This window comes from Parus major, chromosome Z (genome assembly GCF_001522545.3).
Source record: "Parus major isolate Abel chromosome Z, Parus_major1.1, whole genome shotgun sequence".
NCBI lineage: Eukaryota > Metazoa > Chordata > Aves > Passeriformes > Paridae > Parus > Parus major.
Genome location: NC_031799.1, coordinates 10,823,105 through 10,838,303, shown reverse-complemented (window position 1 = coordinate 10,838,303; position 15,199 = coordinate 10,823,105). Strand labels below are relative to the sequence as shown.

Here is a 15,199-nt window from a genome sequence, read left to right as displayed (position 1 = left end):
CTTGTGTGAAATACTTAAATTTTTAAGCTATTTTGTGATAACTTACCTGTTGGGTTTTTGCAGAGTCTGTGTCCGTTCCCGTTGTTGGGATGCTTGTATGGTTGTAGATGGAGGAACATCTTTTGAGTTCAATGATGGGGCAATAGCTTCAATATTGATTGACACAGAGGATTCACTGTGCACTGTTCTGCTGGAAGAATGAAGGACGCTGATGTCTTTTGCTGAAACATTTATGGATCCATAGAGGGAAACCATGGGGATATCACAATGCTGCATTATATTGGAAGTTGGCCTTTTTGGATGCAAGAGCATTTGGGGGAAGCTTGAAATGCTTTTCATTCCTTTGGGTTGGGGAATCATTAGCCTGATATTTAAACTCTTTTTGCATCTAGTGTAAAATATGTCTGAAGTGTTACCTCTAACTTCAGTGAAAATTCAGTTTTAACCTGTAAGGCAAACATGAAAGCTTTGTAAACACAGGTAAATGGGTTCAATTATTAGGTCAGTAGCATTAAATATTCAGATGTACAGTTTTTTAGTAACAGTCTGGGACTGATGAAACTTAATACTTCATACATACATTTTTGTAGAAAAGTTGACTGTCAAACTAGCAATTTGATGCAAGGAGATATAGATTTTGGTAAACCATGATGTTGATGTAAAAGAAATGAAAATACAAATCTTTTGTATGCTTTTCAAAAATTGTACAACTTTGTAGTTTCATACAACTTGTGGCATTTTTTTTTTTGTTCTTCCAGTATTTTTTCTACTTTATAGACTTATACTCTTAACGTAAGTCTGGTTTAATACATCTTGAATGAGGTAGCTTTTATTTTTTCTGTTTGGCTAGATAGGGAAACCCAAATGTTGTCTTGAGCCCTTCATCATGAATATATAAATTACAGAAATCATGTTGCAGTAGGATATATTCCTTCACTGAATGGATTAACTTCCAAGCGGATGATTAGAGACACTAGTGTATGTAAGTGGCTATCATTAAGAAATATATTTGGCCTTACCAAGTTGAATAGTTTGGAATTTGAGGTTTTGAATTTCCTATATTTAAAGAATAAGATATGCTGGGTACTAGGAGTTGGAGCACAAGCTAATAACTATGTCTTCCATTTTTCCCAGCATGTTTTTACCTTTTCCAGAAAATTTAAATTTCCAATCCTATGCTGAATTCTAGTGATATGTTAATGACAAAAAATTAATTTCACATGTCTCTGCTCATGTTAGGTAATCAAGTTGAAAATGGAAAGAAAAAAAAAAAGCTCTGATTAAAGAAGAGCAAGTGACCTTTTAAATCTTTCAGAGAAACTGTGAACTGTGATTGCCTTTTGAAATCTGTGATTGCCTTTTGAAATCTGTGCTTGTAATTGCATAGGTGAGGCAGAATTTGACAAAACAAGTATTCCTACAGCAGGAACTCTTCTGCTACATGACTTGAAAATAGTATGTTTTGTCTACTACAGATTGGTTTCCAAGAGTGAGTTTTCTTCAAACGACTTTTGAATGAAGAGACTTCTGTAACAGATGTTCTCAGGTTTAATGGAAATGTTCTCCAGTGTGGCCAATCAGTGTATTTATTGCCACTTGCAAATGTAAACTGCTCTTTATTGGTGGAGGAAATGGACAAATGGCTTTTTCCTTCTAGCTGTAGAGTGAATAGAACTTAAAACATAATTTAGAGGATATTGATTTGACCAGACCATTCAGTTCTAGGAAAATGTAAAATTGATGGAGATGTCTGAATAAGCTATCACTGTGTACATTTCCCCTTCTAAGTGTGCTGCAGCTACTTACACAGCCTGGTTGTTATGATTGTAGACCCAGAGGGGAAAATCAAAGTAGGTAAATAAGCTTTCAAAAGTTGGCAAGTTCAGGAACTATCAGAATAAAACTCTTACTGTCTAAAATAATGTGCAAAGTTTGTCTAAAGGTAAAGACACAGAAGATTAATCTTTCTAAAAGCTGTGTGCACAAAGACTAGGGTGTTCTAGTTATTCTCAATCCATCTGTAACCAGTTAGGGATTGTTTATTATGTGCCTCTGTCAAGTACACTTGTCAATATGCTGTTAGCATTCAAAAAATCCCCAAGCCCCCCAATGCCATTAACTTTATTTTGCCATTTTTGGCAAAGAAGTAATAAATGGCATTATTTTAAATAATTTCATTTATTACTTCCTAGGACTCTACCACTCTTAGATCAGATTTACATATTGAACATGTGCACAGCAAATGTATGGCAGAAATCCTATTCCCTGCTTATTTAGACATACCTGTGCTGTAATGTTTTAATGGAGAATGGTTAGTCTGATCTGTTAAGTTTACCTCTTAAACATGCCTATCATTCCTTATTATGAACATCAAGACTAAAAGGCAATGTTTTCAGGCCCTACAGCCCCAAAGTATGATCTAGATTAGGACTTAGTAAATTTTCAAATTCCTGATTTAGCAAAATGGAAGGTTGACCTACTCATGAGTGGCCTCTACTGGTTTTGTCTGTATTTAATTGCAGTTCTGTTCAAGCATTTTACTGGTGAATGCTTAAATTGACTAGGATGATTCAGAAATCAATAGTTAACAGTTAGAAGCTACCTTTTTTTTTTTAATTAAAAAACTGTAGGACCCTTTTTAAGGATTCTTTATGATGAAGGATTGCAGAACAGACAATTTACTTAGTAGACAATGTTCCAGGACAGGACTGAGTCTTGGTTTAACAGTGATTTAATCTGTGTGGACTGGCATTGATTTTTGCAACCCCTTCTAGCTGCTGAGTCAAGTCCATGGTATTTTCACTTCGTGCTAGTCTACACTGTGTTCTAGACCTAAACTAGACTTGTTTTTCTTATGCTTTTTTTTTTTTTCCAAGTGGTGTTTATACACTATGTAATAAAAATTAAAAGCTTAATTGATAAATGAAACTGTCCTGTGCTTATTTCAACCTTCAGAAGTGTTCTATGTGCTCAGTTTCTTCTCACTTACTGTTTCAGGTTGTTTTAATGGTTTGTGAACCTTCATGCATTTACATGTAGTACGGAGACTAATCAATGTATCAGGTTTTATTATGGAGTGCACACAAGAGATGTTGCATGGAGTTATACTGTGCATTAGGAGAAAAATTGACAGTAATGCTGTACTGCACAGATTTACTTTTTCTTCCTGAAGTAATTTAAAGTACAATTCTAAGGCAGCAAACTGAGGCAGTAGAATATTCTGTATCCTCCAACCCCCTATCATTCCTCCAACTTCCATAGGGTATGTTGCCCATTAACTCCTTTGTAGGGATACAAGCCCATTATTAACATCTGTTACTTACAGTGTTAAATTAACAAAAACCAAACCAACTTAGATTGCAAGATAATGCTTTATTTACTATATTCTAGAAAGTCAAGTTAAATATCAAATTCTAGTACTCATACAACCTTTCCACATTAATTAATATGTTCTGCACTACCAGTTATTCATTCCTGAATGCTTTTCCTCAAGACTGCAATGGGAAAAGTTATATCTATGCAAAGGCCTACAGTAATACATCAGCTACTCTTAAAAACATCCATGAATAAATTCAGCTGATTGCTTACTGCATTCATGGGAAAAACAGCAGCATGTTTATGTCCTACAGAGGCTCCAAGTTTTTAGGTGGTAATTCCTAAGGCAAAAACCTGCTGGAACATTCTACGCTTATGCATGATGACTCTGGTAACAGATGCAAATGAAAGGTTCATTTAAAGTCATTACCTGTCCCTATACTTTATTTGGTTTTTTTTTTTTCCTTTGGGGACAGTTACTCAATTTCTCTTATGACTTCAAAAAAAAAAAAATCAACACTAGACAATAGTGGTTAATGATACAAATACATGAAGTGCTACTACAAGCAAACTAATATAAAAGAGAAATTTGTCTCTTGATAGCACCAAAGCATCTCTCCCATTTAGCATTCTTACAGAGTAGTCCCAGGTTCTTGTTTTTGGTCATATCTAGAACTCTTTGAGCCCTCCTCCTTCTACCAATTTATCAGTTGCATTGGAAGATCTTGGAGAAAGTTTTATCTGCAATCAGGCTCACAGAAGCTACATGAAGTTTCTGTAATCAGAAAACCTAGGACCACAACATGAAATAATGGATAACCAGCATCTATTTTTACAGATGCTAATTCTGAACTGGCTTTTTACACTGTGGTTAAAAATGAAGGCTACTAAAGGCCAAAGTTTCTTTTGTGGCCTAAAAAAACCCACTTCACTATAGCTCCTTTATGCTGCATAACTTGTAAGGTATTGAGCTGTTTCTTAGCTGCTTCTGTATAAATATCCCCAATTTACTGTTTTCAAGTTTGAGTCATTCATCCTACTGTACCTTCAGTTGAACATATTTAGTATGTATTCATTCTGAATTCTTCAAATTCCTTAATAAACCTTATAAAGATGTCTGGCACCTCTGCAAGCTGTTCCAGAAGCTGCAGACAGTTGCTAGAGGCTGACATTATTTAATTATGGTGATTTGTTTCATAATATTTTTTTTTCAAAGATCCCCTGTAAAAAAGAAAGACTGAAAGAAATATTCCATAATTTCTCACAGATCATCAAATTTCTAAAGGTTTTAAGTACAAAAAACTGATACAAAATATTATGAAACAATATTAGGGTGTAAGACCAAGTTAGACAGTAACAGTACTATGATAAAAGGTGCTCCAGCACTTTTTTCCCTAAGGAGCTTCAATGCACAGTATGTCCATGGCATCCAGTGCATTGTACATGATCACAAGAAACTAGGATTTCTCAGTGTCAATCTGCATTTGATTCCCCAAATCTCATGGCTCTTTTTATTGCCAACAGTTGGCCTTGCAATGCTGGTAAAGTGTGAACCATTGATCTTCATGTCAGGCAGTGCTTCCTCGAGGAGCTGCAGGGAGCTATCAGTCACTATTCCAAATACCTGAAGAGTCTTCAGTGTTCGAATTTCACCAAGCTCTCTAGAAAGAGAAAAATATGAAATTAATCATTAAACTGAAAACATTTTTTGCGGTTTTTCAGTCTGTACACAATCTATATAACTCAAATTCTACTAATTTTTTAGAAGAGGTAAACTACTTAAGCACATATATAATTGAAACTAGTACTCAGCACTGATACTTCAGGAAACTGGCTGAATAAATTACTTCTTTACTAATATCTCTCACAGACTGAAAACAAACTGATTCTTCCCCTTTCATATCCTTGGACTTAAAAATCTAGAACAAGTGAAGGTAATTGCCCAGATGAAGTTCCAGGATGTGGCTCAGAGGACACAAACCCCTGAGTACTATCAATCAGTCTCCAATTTGTAAAAATACTTTGGTGAGTAGCCAGACCCAGCTTCTTGATTGCTTTACATTTTTTTCCCAGTCATCATCTGAACTGTGTATCTTATAAGCAAGTACTGGACAGAATCAAAAGGCTGAGGCATGTGCTACCACAGCAAAGGTTTATCAGATGCCCATTTTCTTTAGCCCTGTTCCTCTCAACCTTTTTTTCTTGTTGGCCATTTTCTTTCTGCTGACATCTTTCTTGACAGTATTGGGATTGAAAGCCTCTACACTAATAAAAGGCAGAATGACCTCATGAACAAGTCACTCTAAGCCATGTTTCAGTCACTATCAATAAATGATAAAGGTGCACACAAAAGTAAATATACAGAGCTTACTAGTCCAGCCAGTACCGTCAACTCTGCCAACTTTTTCAAACCTTAGTGCACACTTAGAAGTCTGGCACTGACATCAGTTCTGGTCACTGGCAGGACTGCAACCTCCCACGCCAGCAATGAGTACCACTGGTATAATGCCATTAACAGAAGACATGAGGCACATGAGCAGCCAGTTCCATAAGTACAGACTGACACCATTGAAAGCCTTTCTCAGCTTTGGTTCCAGTCTCGACTCTCAAAGGGTACAGGTTCTTGCAGTAGGTTATTTTATCTTAGTTTTATTCCCAGTTCCTCATACCATTAAGGTTTTTGAAACGGTATTTGCAGTTTTAACCTAAAATAAAGCAAATAAATGCTTTATTTGCATTAAATATTGCTTAAATTAACTTACCCTCTGCATGAACAGAAAATCAAAGCACATCAGAGGTTACTTACACTAAGGCAGCAGGTGATATCTGATAACAACGGCTAAGGCACAGGTGTTGTAGGAATGCAAGTTGTTTAAAATACTGGAAGCACTCAGGCTTTAACATCATGCTGTCACTGTAAAGAGAACACATTAAATAAAGGTTTAAGTATACAGCAGCAGTAAACTTGCTATTTTGAAAACTCAGGCAGAGGAATTTATTGAATATCTATTTGCTACCACCAAGTATGTTTTCACTGACTATGGAAGCAACCCATCTCTCACGTGTATGTGTTGGGCACGTGAAGGGGGAAGTGAGGCAGAAGTTGCTCATGACAGATACTCTGCAGCAGAATTTATGCCATGAATAGGCAAGTTCTTCAGAGCTTTTAAAATAACTGACTAGGTCAAACCCAAAATACACCTTTTTTTACAGTCACACGGCCAAGTAACAAATTTGTATTAGAGATGACTTAAACCTGCTCTTGCATGCTAGGCTAATGAACTGTAGGCATCAAAACACTTCCTTCCATTCTACCTATTAATTACCATCTCTCATTAGTTAACAAATCCTGCAGGTATCTGACATTTATGCTGAGGTAACAGACATCTTCAATTATATACCTGCTCCAGATTAGATCACGCCAAATAGCAAATCTTTTGTAGGGTTAGCTTGCATAGTATTTTCTGGATGTGCACTGTTACAAAACCTTGCCTCAGTGCTAATTCCCTGAGGCACTAAGGACTGGCTGCACGGTCTTCTTACCTGAGATCTAAATGGACAAGCAAAGGACATCTCCCCACGAGTGTTTTCACATCTGAAAGAGGTCACACAGAATCAGTCCCTCTTTCAGTAACAAGATGGACATGCTTTTCACAGCCTACTCATGTCCACACATGTTCATTTATATCTTTTCTACTGGAACCCCACAACTCAAGCACAATTTTTAAACTGAAAAATGTATCCTTAAGACTTACAGCATATGAAGACTTACAGTCTGCATATGAAGATAGACTTCTTTTATTACCCTCAGCAAAACAGATAAATTTACTTCAGCAAATTATCCCTAGAAATCTGTTGCATCAACCATCAATTTAGGAATACAGTAATTCAAATGATATTTTTGTGAAATCTACTGAGACATAGTAATGGTGAGCTGCCTGAAATACTTAACACACAGTGAAAAAGTAGCAAAAATTTTCAATGCATCAAATATCCTTTCAGAGTACCAAATCCTTTAGGCATCTCCATTCTTATCCACAAAAAGTTCTTTCCTTATGACAAAGAGTTACATTTTTTCTGATGTAAACTGAATTTTTTACCTTCTTTTCATGGTCTGCAAGAAGCACTGCATCACCTGTGGTTCAGATACCACCTAAAAGCCATTGCAAGGTGCTCAACAACATGCAGAATAATTTTGGTATTTCAGAATTCATGTGCAGAAACTAAAAAACAGCAATACCTTAATTATGATGATTATTGTACTATTCAAGTTTTATGCCTGATAAATTCCATTGAAACAGAGTAAAGTCACTCAGAGAAAGTGACAAATAGAAGAGGTCAGCACACGGTCTCTAATGGCTCAATCAGAGGGCCCAAGGTTCAAATTCCTGATGTGGAGAAGATTATGTAGCATATTTGTCTATGGGTTTGGGGCTGAGATAAGAAGATTTGTCTATTTCCCCACAAAGGGAATGCACAAAGTGGTCTGTGTGATATTTAAACAGAAATGAGAGGTCACCCCCTGCATGTCATCCGATGCCCTATTGTCATATTCACTTATTGCGAAAATTAAATTCTCTTCACCACAAAAGGACTTTCACCCTTTAGCTCTTGTTCACTCTGATGCACTCTCCCCCAAATCTTGACTTTCCTGCATTTTCTATACCTTCCAACTTAATTAAAGTTTTCTTCCTACAACTATTAGCAAGTAAATGGTTAAATGTTGATTACTGAGATTATCTTCCAAATTAACTGGTATCCGGATGTCAGTCTGAAACTGAAGCACCAACTGACTGTTCTCTTCTGGAAGATGCTTTCAGCAGACACAACAGCAGAAGCCTTAAGAAAGCCTTCCAGATATTGTTCCTGGAGCTAATTCATAGCATACAAAGTCCTGCTTCCAGGACTTACTTCACAAGTAAAGGCTGCTTCCTTCACTGAAGAAGAAATGAGTTTTCACTTGACTGTTCCTAAATTCAGAAGAAAAATCATCTCAGCCTTCATGCCTGAGCCAGAAATATGAGCAAGAGTCTCTGGCAGCAAGAACTTCAAACTATCCAGAGCACAAAAGTTACTGTTAGTACATGATTCTCCTATACAAAGAATGAAAGCCAACCAGAAGAAAATGTAAAGCCTGCTGCTTCATCCCACAGTGGGATAAAGGTTTGTCACACTGCTGTTTACCTGCTATTTGTAGATTCTCTCTGTATCCACTTAAATTTAACTGGGTGATCTTTGAAGTAACATGATTGACTGCTGCTTTGACATGAGTGGCTGTGAATTCACACCAGGACAAGTTCAGCTCCTCCAGCCTACACACAAATAAACAAAACTGTTAACAAGAACGGCTGAACTGCAGTTCAAGTTCTGGTATTTTTCATTATAGCTGACACTTTTAAGGCAAACACTTTTAACATGCCCACTGCTAACTTACTGTACTCATGACTAGAAATTTTAGTATGACAATAATTAAGCACTAATAAATGGAGCAGGTTTATCCAGCTAAATCTGTCTTTGGAGATTTTCAAGATGCAACCACAGAAAATCCTCATCCACCTAGACAGTGCTAATTTTAGACCCTGGTCTGGGAAAGGGGTTAAAGTGACTTCCCAAAGCAACTTTCAACTGGAATGATTCGATAACATTTTTAGGAAGTGAAGGCTCCCTCCAGAACTGCCACAGGGAGACACTGTCCTTTCATCAGGTTTGTGACCTGAATCTGTTACAACTGAACAGATGGTCACATTGAGAGGAAAAACCACCATCCTTTATTAGTACTGGTCAGATGACCAATTAATCCTAATTAGCATAAAATAATTCACAGTTTTATATAAACACTGGTCATGCTGTGAGCTCAAGTCCCTTTATGTGCTTGATTACCTATAGCCTGTCACCATGGGGCTGGGACAGGGTACTGTTCTGTGTGCAGGTGTTGTAGCTGTAACGAAGGGACAAAGACACAGTGAATGCACAACTAGAGCACTTAGCTGGCATTCTCTACATAATATGAAAAACAGTTAGATTGCCACTAGCATTCCTAGGATCAGATTTGCCATCTGCTATTCACTGTGTGCTGCACACACCATCATCCTCTAAGGAGCTCATGATATGAGTAATCAGACCAAGCAACAGAAAGATTAAAGCTTTGGCTGCCTACTAGCTCACAATTCGATTAAAAAAAAAATGCTTTTGCAGAAGGAATGATTACGTATGTTGTCCTGCAGGTCACAGGAAGTCCGCAGAAAGATTGGATGTAAATCCCAAATTCACTGGGGCCCAGTTCAATAGTCTTCTGTCAGCAGATGGTTTAATCACTGGAGCTGTCAATCTGAACACAGTCCTTCATAAACTAGAAGGTTACTAAAGGATTATTCTATCATGGAAAGGCACAGTGTTCTCTGCCACTCATGCTGTACTCTGATTGCAAAGGGAGCTCTGGAACTTCACTTTCCAGTTCCAAAACACACATTTTTGTCTTTGTGAGAATCACATACTCTTTTTATAAGAAAACCGAACTTACATGATAGCAAAGGAACCTAAATGGGGTTTACACACCCAAAAAGATGATTCAGAAAACCCATGAAAATCTACCGAAGCACATATTTGATATTAAAGAAGAAAATAACTTGATGGAAAGAAATTACCTGACTATTCAGCTAATAATCAACTGTTAGGCATTTAGGAACAAAACAGACACATTAAAAAAAGTATTAGATACAAGAGTAACTGGGAAAAGAACAAGGAAAAGAACAAATCCTTTGTTTCAGGAATAGCAAAAACTGATTTTGTCTTACATAGAACAGCTGCTCAACATCAGCTCCAAAGCTTCTGCAGAAAACCCTGAGCATCCACAGAGGTTTAGTCGTATCAAATTGGGATTTCTAGCAATGCTCCTGTAGGGAGAAAAAAGAAAAATCTGATGAAATCTAAATGTTGGAACAATGTTTGCTTTGCTAGGATGTGACTGTTTTTAAGACCTAATTTCCTGGATGGGGAATTGTTCATTAAACATTAAGTATTGCATCTTTAATTAAATGACCAACCTGAGTCACTAAGGGTCTCAACTTTGTAGTTGCTGCATTAAGGGACAACATTAAAAGGGATACCTGTCTATTTACTTGACATTGCTGGCAAGTATTTATAAACTACAAAGTTTACAAAGAATTGGTTTCTTTTCACCTTCTCCTGCTGTATGCCAGTAAACATACACCACAGCTTATCAGAGATGACTACACCTTTACAAATACAAAGCAACCATCACATTTCTGATGTCACCCCTCTACCAAGATAGAGGTTATTTCAGGATAAAATCCATGTCCAAATAGCATCCCCTGAATGCATTTGTTTGGAAGACTAGAGCACACAGGCAATTAGCAATACCTGGAACACTCAGTATACAAAATTTTGTTCAGAAGGCAATAAAAGTCCATCATTAGTGCCTGATTAGTACCCAATTTTCAGATAGTTTTATCTTTTCCTACTGACAGTATAAAAAGCCAAATGATACTTGTTTATTTGTACTCTGGTTCCCCCTCCCTGAAGTGAGGAAGGTATCAGAAAGCAGGATCTTTGATCTCTGCCATCTGATGTATGGTCCCTGGCACCTCCACAATCCCCTGGTCCCTGAACAGGAGGCTGACTGGACACCCATAAGTGTCTTTGCAGCTGAAGAAAAGAAAAAAGTCTGATTGACTGAATCTGTAATCTTCCAGGACTTCAGAAGTTCAACAAAAAGTGAGCAACAGTGCAAAAGCACAATGGGCACCTGGTGGGAGAGCTACTGAGAGCCCTTGAAACAGAAAAAAACCTGCACACAGGAGGACAAAACTGGGAAAATAAAAGTAGCTCTGCTGTACAGATTAGCTATGGGAATATGGATACATATACCCTAGAGAGATGAGCAGTTTCTTTAACCCCCTGCTGCTCTGGGGAATTAGGAGGAAAAAAAGGTACCTAGAACTGGCTACTTCAAAAGACTCCCACAATGAACAACTTTCCACTGCATTCTTTCATTAGCCTGCACAAAATGATGGCACCAAACAGAAGGTATTTCCCAAACATGTCACTCACTTGATGATGTTGTCAGAAAGCACTAGACCCTCCAAGCTGAGGTTCTGCAGCTTTTCACACAGACGAAGAATACTGTGTAGATCTGCAGCAGACACTGTGCAGTTTGACAAATCCAGGTGCTGAATTTTAAGAAGACTAACAAAAAAAAAAAAAAAAAAAAAAATTACTAAAATTGCATCCCATACACTAAAAGCATGCACAACTTGCAAACAATATTTCTACTGATTCCTCGTTAACACCTGAAAGTCTGTCCTTCTGAAGTTAAATGATTTTTTGAGTGTACCACATAAAAATGCTAGAGATTATGATAATTCTTTGCTCTACAATATACAAACTGCAAGGGTATTATGGTGCTTGATATTTTCAAAAAAATTACATCAACTTGGTTTTAAATAACAGACAGGTGAATGCAGATACTCCTGTTTCAACACTGGCTTAACCACTAATTAGCTCTTCCACTCTCCAGGGACAGCACAAACACTACTGCTCGTTGCTATTACCTTAAAACCAAAAGAATGTGAATATTTGAGACACAGTTTCAGAATCTAGAACATACAGAAAAAGCCTTACTTGCTTGTTTTAAACAACGGATCCCCAATGCAAGATCTCGGGCAGCGGAACACAGTAACACCTGCAGGCAACAACTGTCCTAGCACTCCTGGCAGCAGATTCCCACCAGTCAAATCAAGAGTCTGCCACAGAGATTCATCAAACCTGGGGCACAGAATTTTACTTGTAAGTTCAAATGGGTAACAGGTCAAAGCTGTGATTACAACCACAGAATGTTTTCAGTGTTGAAAACAGATTGAGAGAAGGGAAAACTATTTAACAGACTACAGTAATGTTAAAATATGTGAGGTATCTTTTGGCTATGCATACCCACATAAAGCCTAAATTGAATTATATATGTATAAATAAGATGAGAACCAGACCATTTAATAGTCTGTGAAAACAAAGATTTTTCCTCTGTACTAAATGACAAGAAGTAATACTTACGAAAGTCGACGCCATCTCTTGCAAATCATAGAAACTTTCAGCAAATCCTTTAGGGGCAAATAGGCAAAGATTGCCAAAAGCAATTCATCTGGAAGTGCATCCAAAGAAATACCTTCAGGGAAAGAGCAAAACATGTTCTATTAAAGCTGGTTAACTTTTGCCTGCTGGTCAGATGCCTTGTTTGGTTTGGCTGTTAAAAGCCCCTCTATGATTTCTCTGTAGGCTATACATCAGCCTACATCAGACATCAGCCCCACTATTCACCTCCCTTGCAGCTCATCATTGTAGGAAGACATTTCTAACATCTTTGCCTAGGCATGACTGATAAACATAAAGGTTCATGTAATACTCACTTTGTATACGTAGAAAAGCCACAAACACTACTCACATACTCACTTGGAGAATAAGAGCATCTCAGTTACTGCCTTTGTCATCTCATGCTCGTATGACTCTCTGAGGATTTTTTCCCCTCTGCTGAAACGCCCACTCTTCCTATGCATGGAAGAGTTCCAGAAGGGAGCTCAAGGTAAGCTATGCTTCTGTGTGATACACAGAAAAAAATCAGGTACTACAAACTGCTTCCTAAAACATGCATGCTATCATCACTCCAATATTTATGTGAAACAATGTGGTGGAATTACAGCTTCTTTCAGGTCTCCAGAAGGTGTCGTGATTCACATGGGAGATTTCTGGGTTGTGGAGCTCAGTCATTGACCCAGGACTCCATCTTATATAAAAACAGGATTGTCTGAAGGCATTCCCACCTGTGTGACAGCATAATGTCTGCAGAGAGCTGCTTATTTATTTTGCATCACATACTCATCTAGACTAAAACCACATTTTGACACCATGGAAAGTATTCTTTAATGCATCTTTCAGGAGACCAAGAGCCCTGCTCTTTCCCTTTCCAGCCCAGCAGCCTTCCACTTTTTGATGTGCTTTCCCTGTAGCTCTCTGGCGCAGTCCCTCATTTCCATCAGGAGTTGGGACACAGTTCCACTGGCACACCTTACTCATCCTGCACTCCTTACTCATCCTTCTCCTCCTGCCTCCAGACAGATAATTTTTGGATTGACTTTGGTTTTAGACTGATCGATTTTTAGCTTGCTTTTTCTCAGTGTGCTTTAACTGTCTAGTAATTAGACAAATGTTGCCAACAAACTTTGTTACACTTTTTCTTTTATATTAAACATAATTTAGCTGCTGATTCTTTGAGCAATTTTAAAACACTGATTCACAACACAACACTGCTGGGCCGAAGTGCCATCTATGTCCCATACACAAGAGCAGACAGGCACAGGGACATGCCACACAACCCTCCAGCACACACACAGACACACACACACACACAGGCACTCATGGGGTTAGGTAGCAGAGAATCACGCTTTTCATGGGCCACAATTCTGGAGCCAGACACACCACCCTTGTTTAAAGGCATACATAAAAGAGGATTTACCACCCCAAGCCTGAAAGCCACTAGATCTAAAAGTGACATTCTGCTGGGAAAGAGCAAAGAAACAAACAAATAAGCAGTGCAGACTTGTAATGCCCACTCTCCATCTCTGCTGAAGGGTGAGCAGAACCTGGACCAGGGTGACGGTACCTGACTCTGCCTCTCGGAGCAGCCATGGCCGGCGCACGATAACAAAGTCCTTTTCGTTGTCCTTCACCTTCTGCCGTTTTGGAGGAAGGCAGGGCGACGACACGAGCAGGTCCTGTGGTGTGTTTTCATTGCCCAGCTTGTCCTTTTTAAGGGCCGACACTCCCATGCCCGACAGAAGATCGGAGGTCTTTCCGGAGTCCAATTCCAAGCTGGTGGAAACATTAGTGCTAGAGGATGGGATCTCCTGGAGGTGCTTTCTGCAGACACAGCAAAACCCAGAGGCTCTGAGGGTACTGCCAGACTGACACCAAACACAGGATGGGGATCCTTGGAGCATTTCAGTCACTCGTACTCCACATCCACACGCAGGGCGACTGAGTGTGGGACCTGCGGGCGCTGGAAGCACAAGCAGCGGCCACAGCGCAGGCGTGTGCTCGGTCTGGCAGACTTTGGGGAAGATCCCGCCAGGGATTGAGCGCGACCCACTCCCGGATGGGGCGGGCGAGGGACCGGGGAGCGGAGCCAATGGAGGCGGCGGCATACGGCAGCCTCCCAACACCACCAAACCCGGACACAGCCGCGACAGCACCGGGCGGGACCGGCGGGGCGGCAGCGCGGGCAGCGGGACGGGATGCACAAGGGAGGTGGGGGAAGGTCTCCCCGCGGCCGCCCCCCGCTGCGGCCGAAAGAGAGGCGGCCCGGAGATTCCCCGGATCCCGCACCCCCGCCAGCCCTTAAGAGCAGAGCCCCCCGCTCCCTCAGGACCACCCGCGGGGCAGCACACACACGTGTGATCCCCGCATCGCTGCCACGCCCAGGAGCCCCTTCCCGCTCCCCCGGGTCCCACACACCCACTCTCGGGGCTTCCACGCACGGCCCCTCAGCCACCCCCGCGCAGCCAGGGGGCCCGAGGGGGTCCGCGAGGGCTCACACGCGGCCCCGGGGCCACGCGGCTCCCGCGCAGCCCAGCAGCGCTACTGGTATGCCCGTATCCCGGCGCACCTCCGCGTCCCGGTGTTCCCGTGTCCCGGTGCCCCCGTACCTGTACATGGCGCTGGGAGGCCCACGCGCGCCGCCGCGCGCCCCGCGCCTTTCAGCACCGCGCCATCCCGGCTCCGGCCGGAAGCCGCAGCTGGTGGGAGCGCAGAGGCTGCCGGGAGCTGTAGTTAGCAGCCCTGTGCCTGCCCGAGGGCGGGGCCGTGCCAGGCCGGTGGC

The 15,199-nt window shown here is 40.4% G+C and overlaps 2 protein-coding genes across 12 annotated transcripts in view; one reads left to right on the top strand and one right to left on the bottom strand.

Annotated features, from left to right (window-relative positions):
• The window catches only part of NADK2 (NAD kinase 2, mitochondrial), a 32,634-nt gene extending 29,711 nt beyond the window's left edge, over window positions 1-2,923 (top strand). For all 4 annotated transcript variants that reach the window (XM_015615016.1, XM_015615018.2, XM_015615015.1 and 1 more), the window contains one exon: window positions 64-2,923. In XM_015615016.1, coding sequence (XP_015470502.1) covers window positions 64-202 — 139 coding nt within the window. In that variant the 3' untranslated portion in view covers window positions 203-2,923. The remainder of the gene's footprint in view (window positions 1-63) is intronic.
• Window positions 2,924-3,352: 429 nt separating this feature from the next.
• Window positions 3,353-15,106, bottom strand: SKP2 (S-phase kinase associated protein 2). 8 transcript variants are annotated; one of them, XM_015653597.1, is made up of 10 exons: window positions 15,027-15,106; window positions 13,985-14,241; window positions 12,382-12,493; window positions 11,956-12,099; window positions 11,386-11,520; window positions 10,110-10,208; window positions 8,500-8,627; window positions 6,859-6,910; window positions 6,122-6,229; window positions 3,353-4,976 (listed from the first exon to the last, which is right to left on the bottom strand). In XM_015653597.1, exons 1-10 carry the CDS (start codon window positions 15,032-15,034, stop codon window positions 4,763-4,765), a joined length of 1,257 nt encoding a protein of 418 aa, XP_015509083.1. In that variant the 5' UTR covers window positions 15,035-15,106; the 3' UTR covers window positions 3,353-4,762. The 8 variants fall into 8 exon arrangements, 3 of the variants coding, with proteins under 3 accessions (XP_015509083.1, XP_015509084.1, XP_015509082.1); XM_015653598.2 differs by having other exon boundaries at window positions 13,985-14,193; window positions 15,027-15,104; XR_002001232.2 differs by lacking the exon at window positions 15,027-15,106 and having other exon boundaries at window positions 6,859-7,538; window positions 13,985-14,540.
• Between the last annotated feature and the right edge of the window lie 93 nt (window positions 15,107-15,199).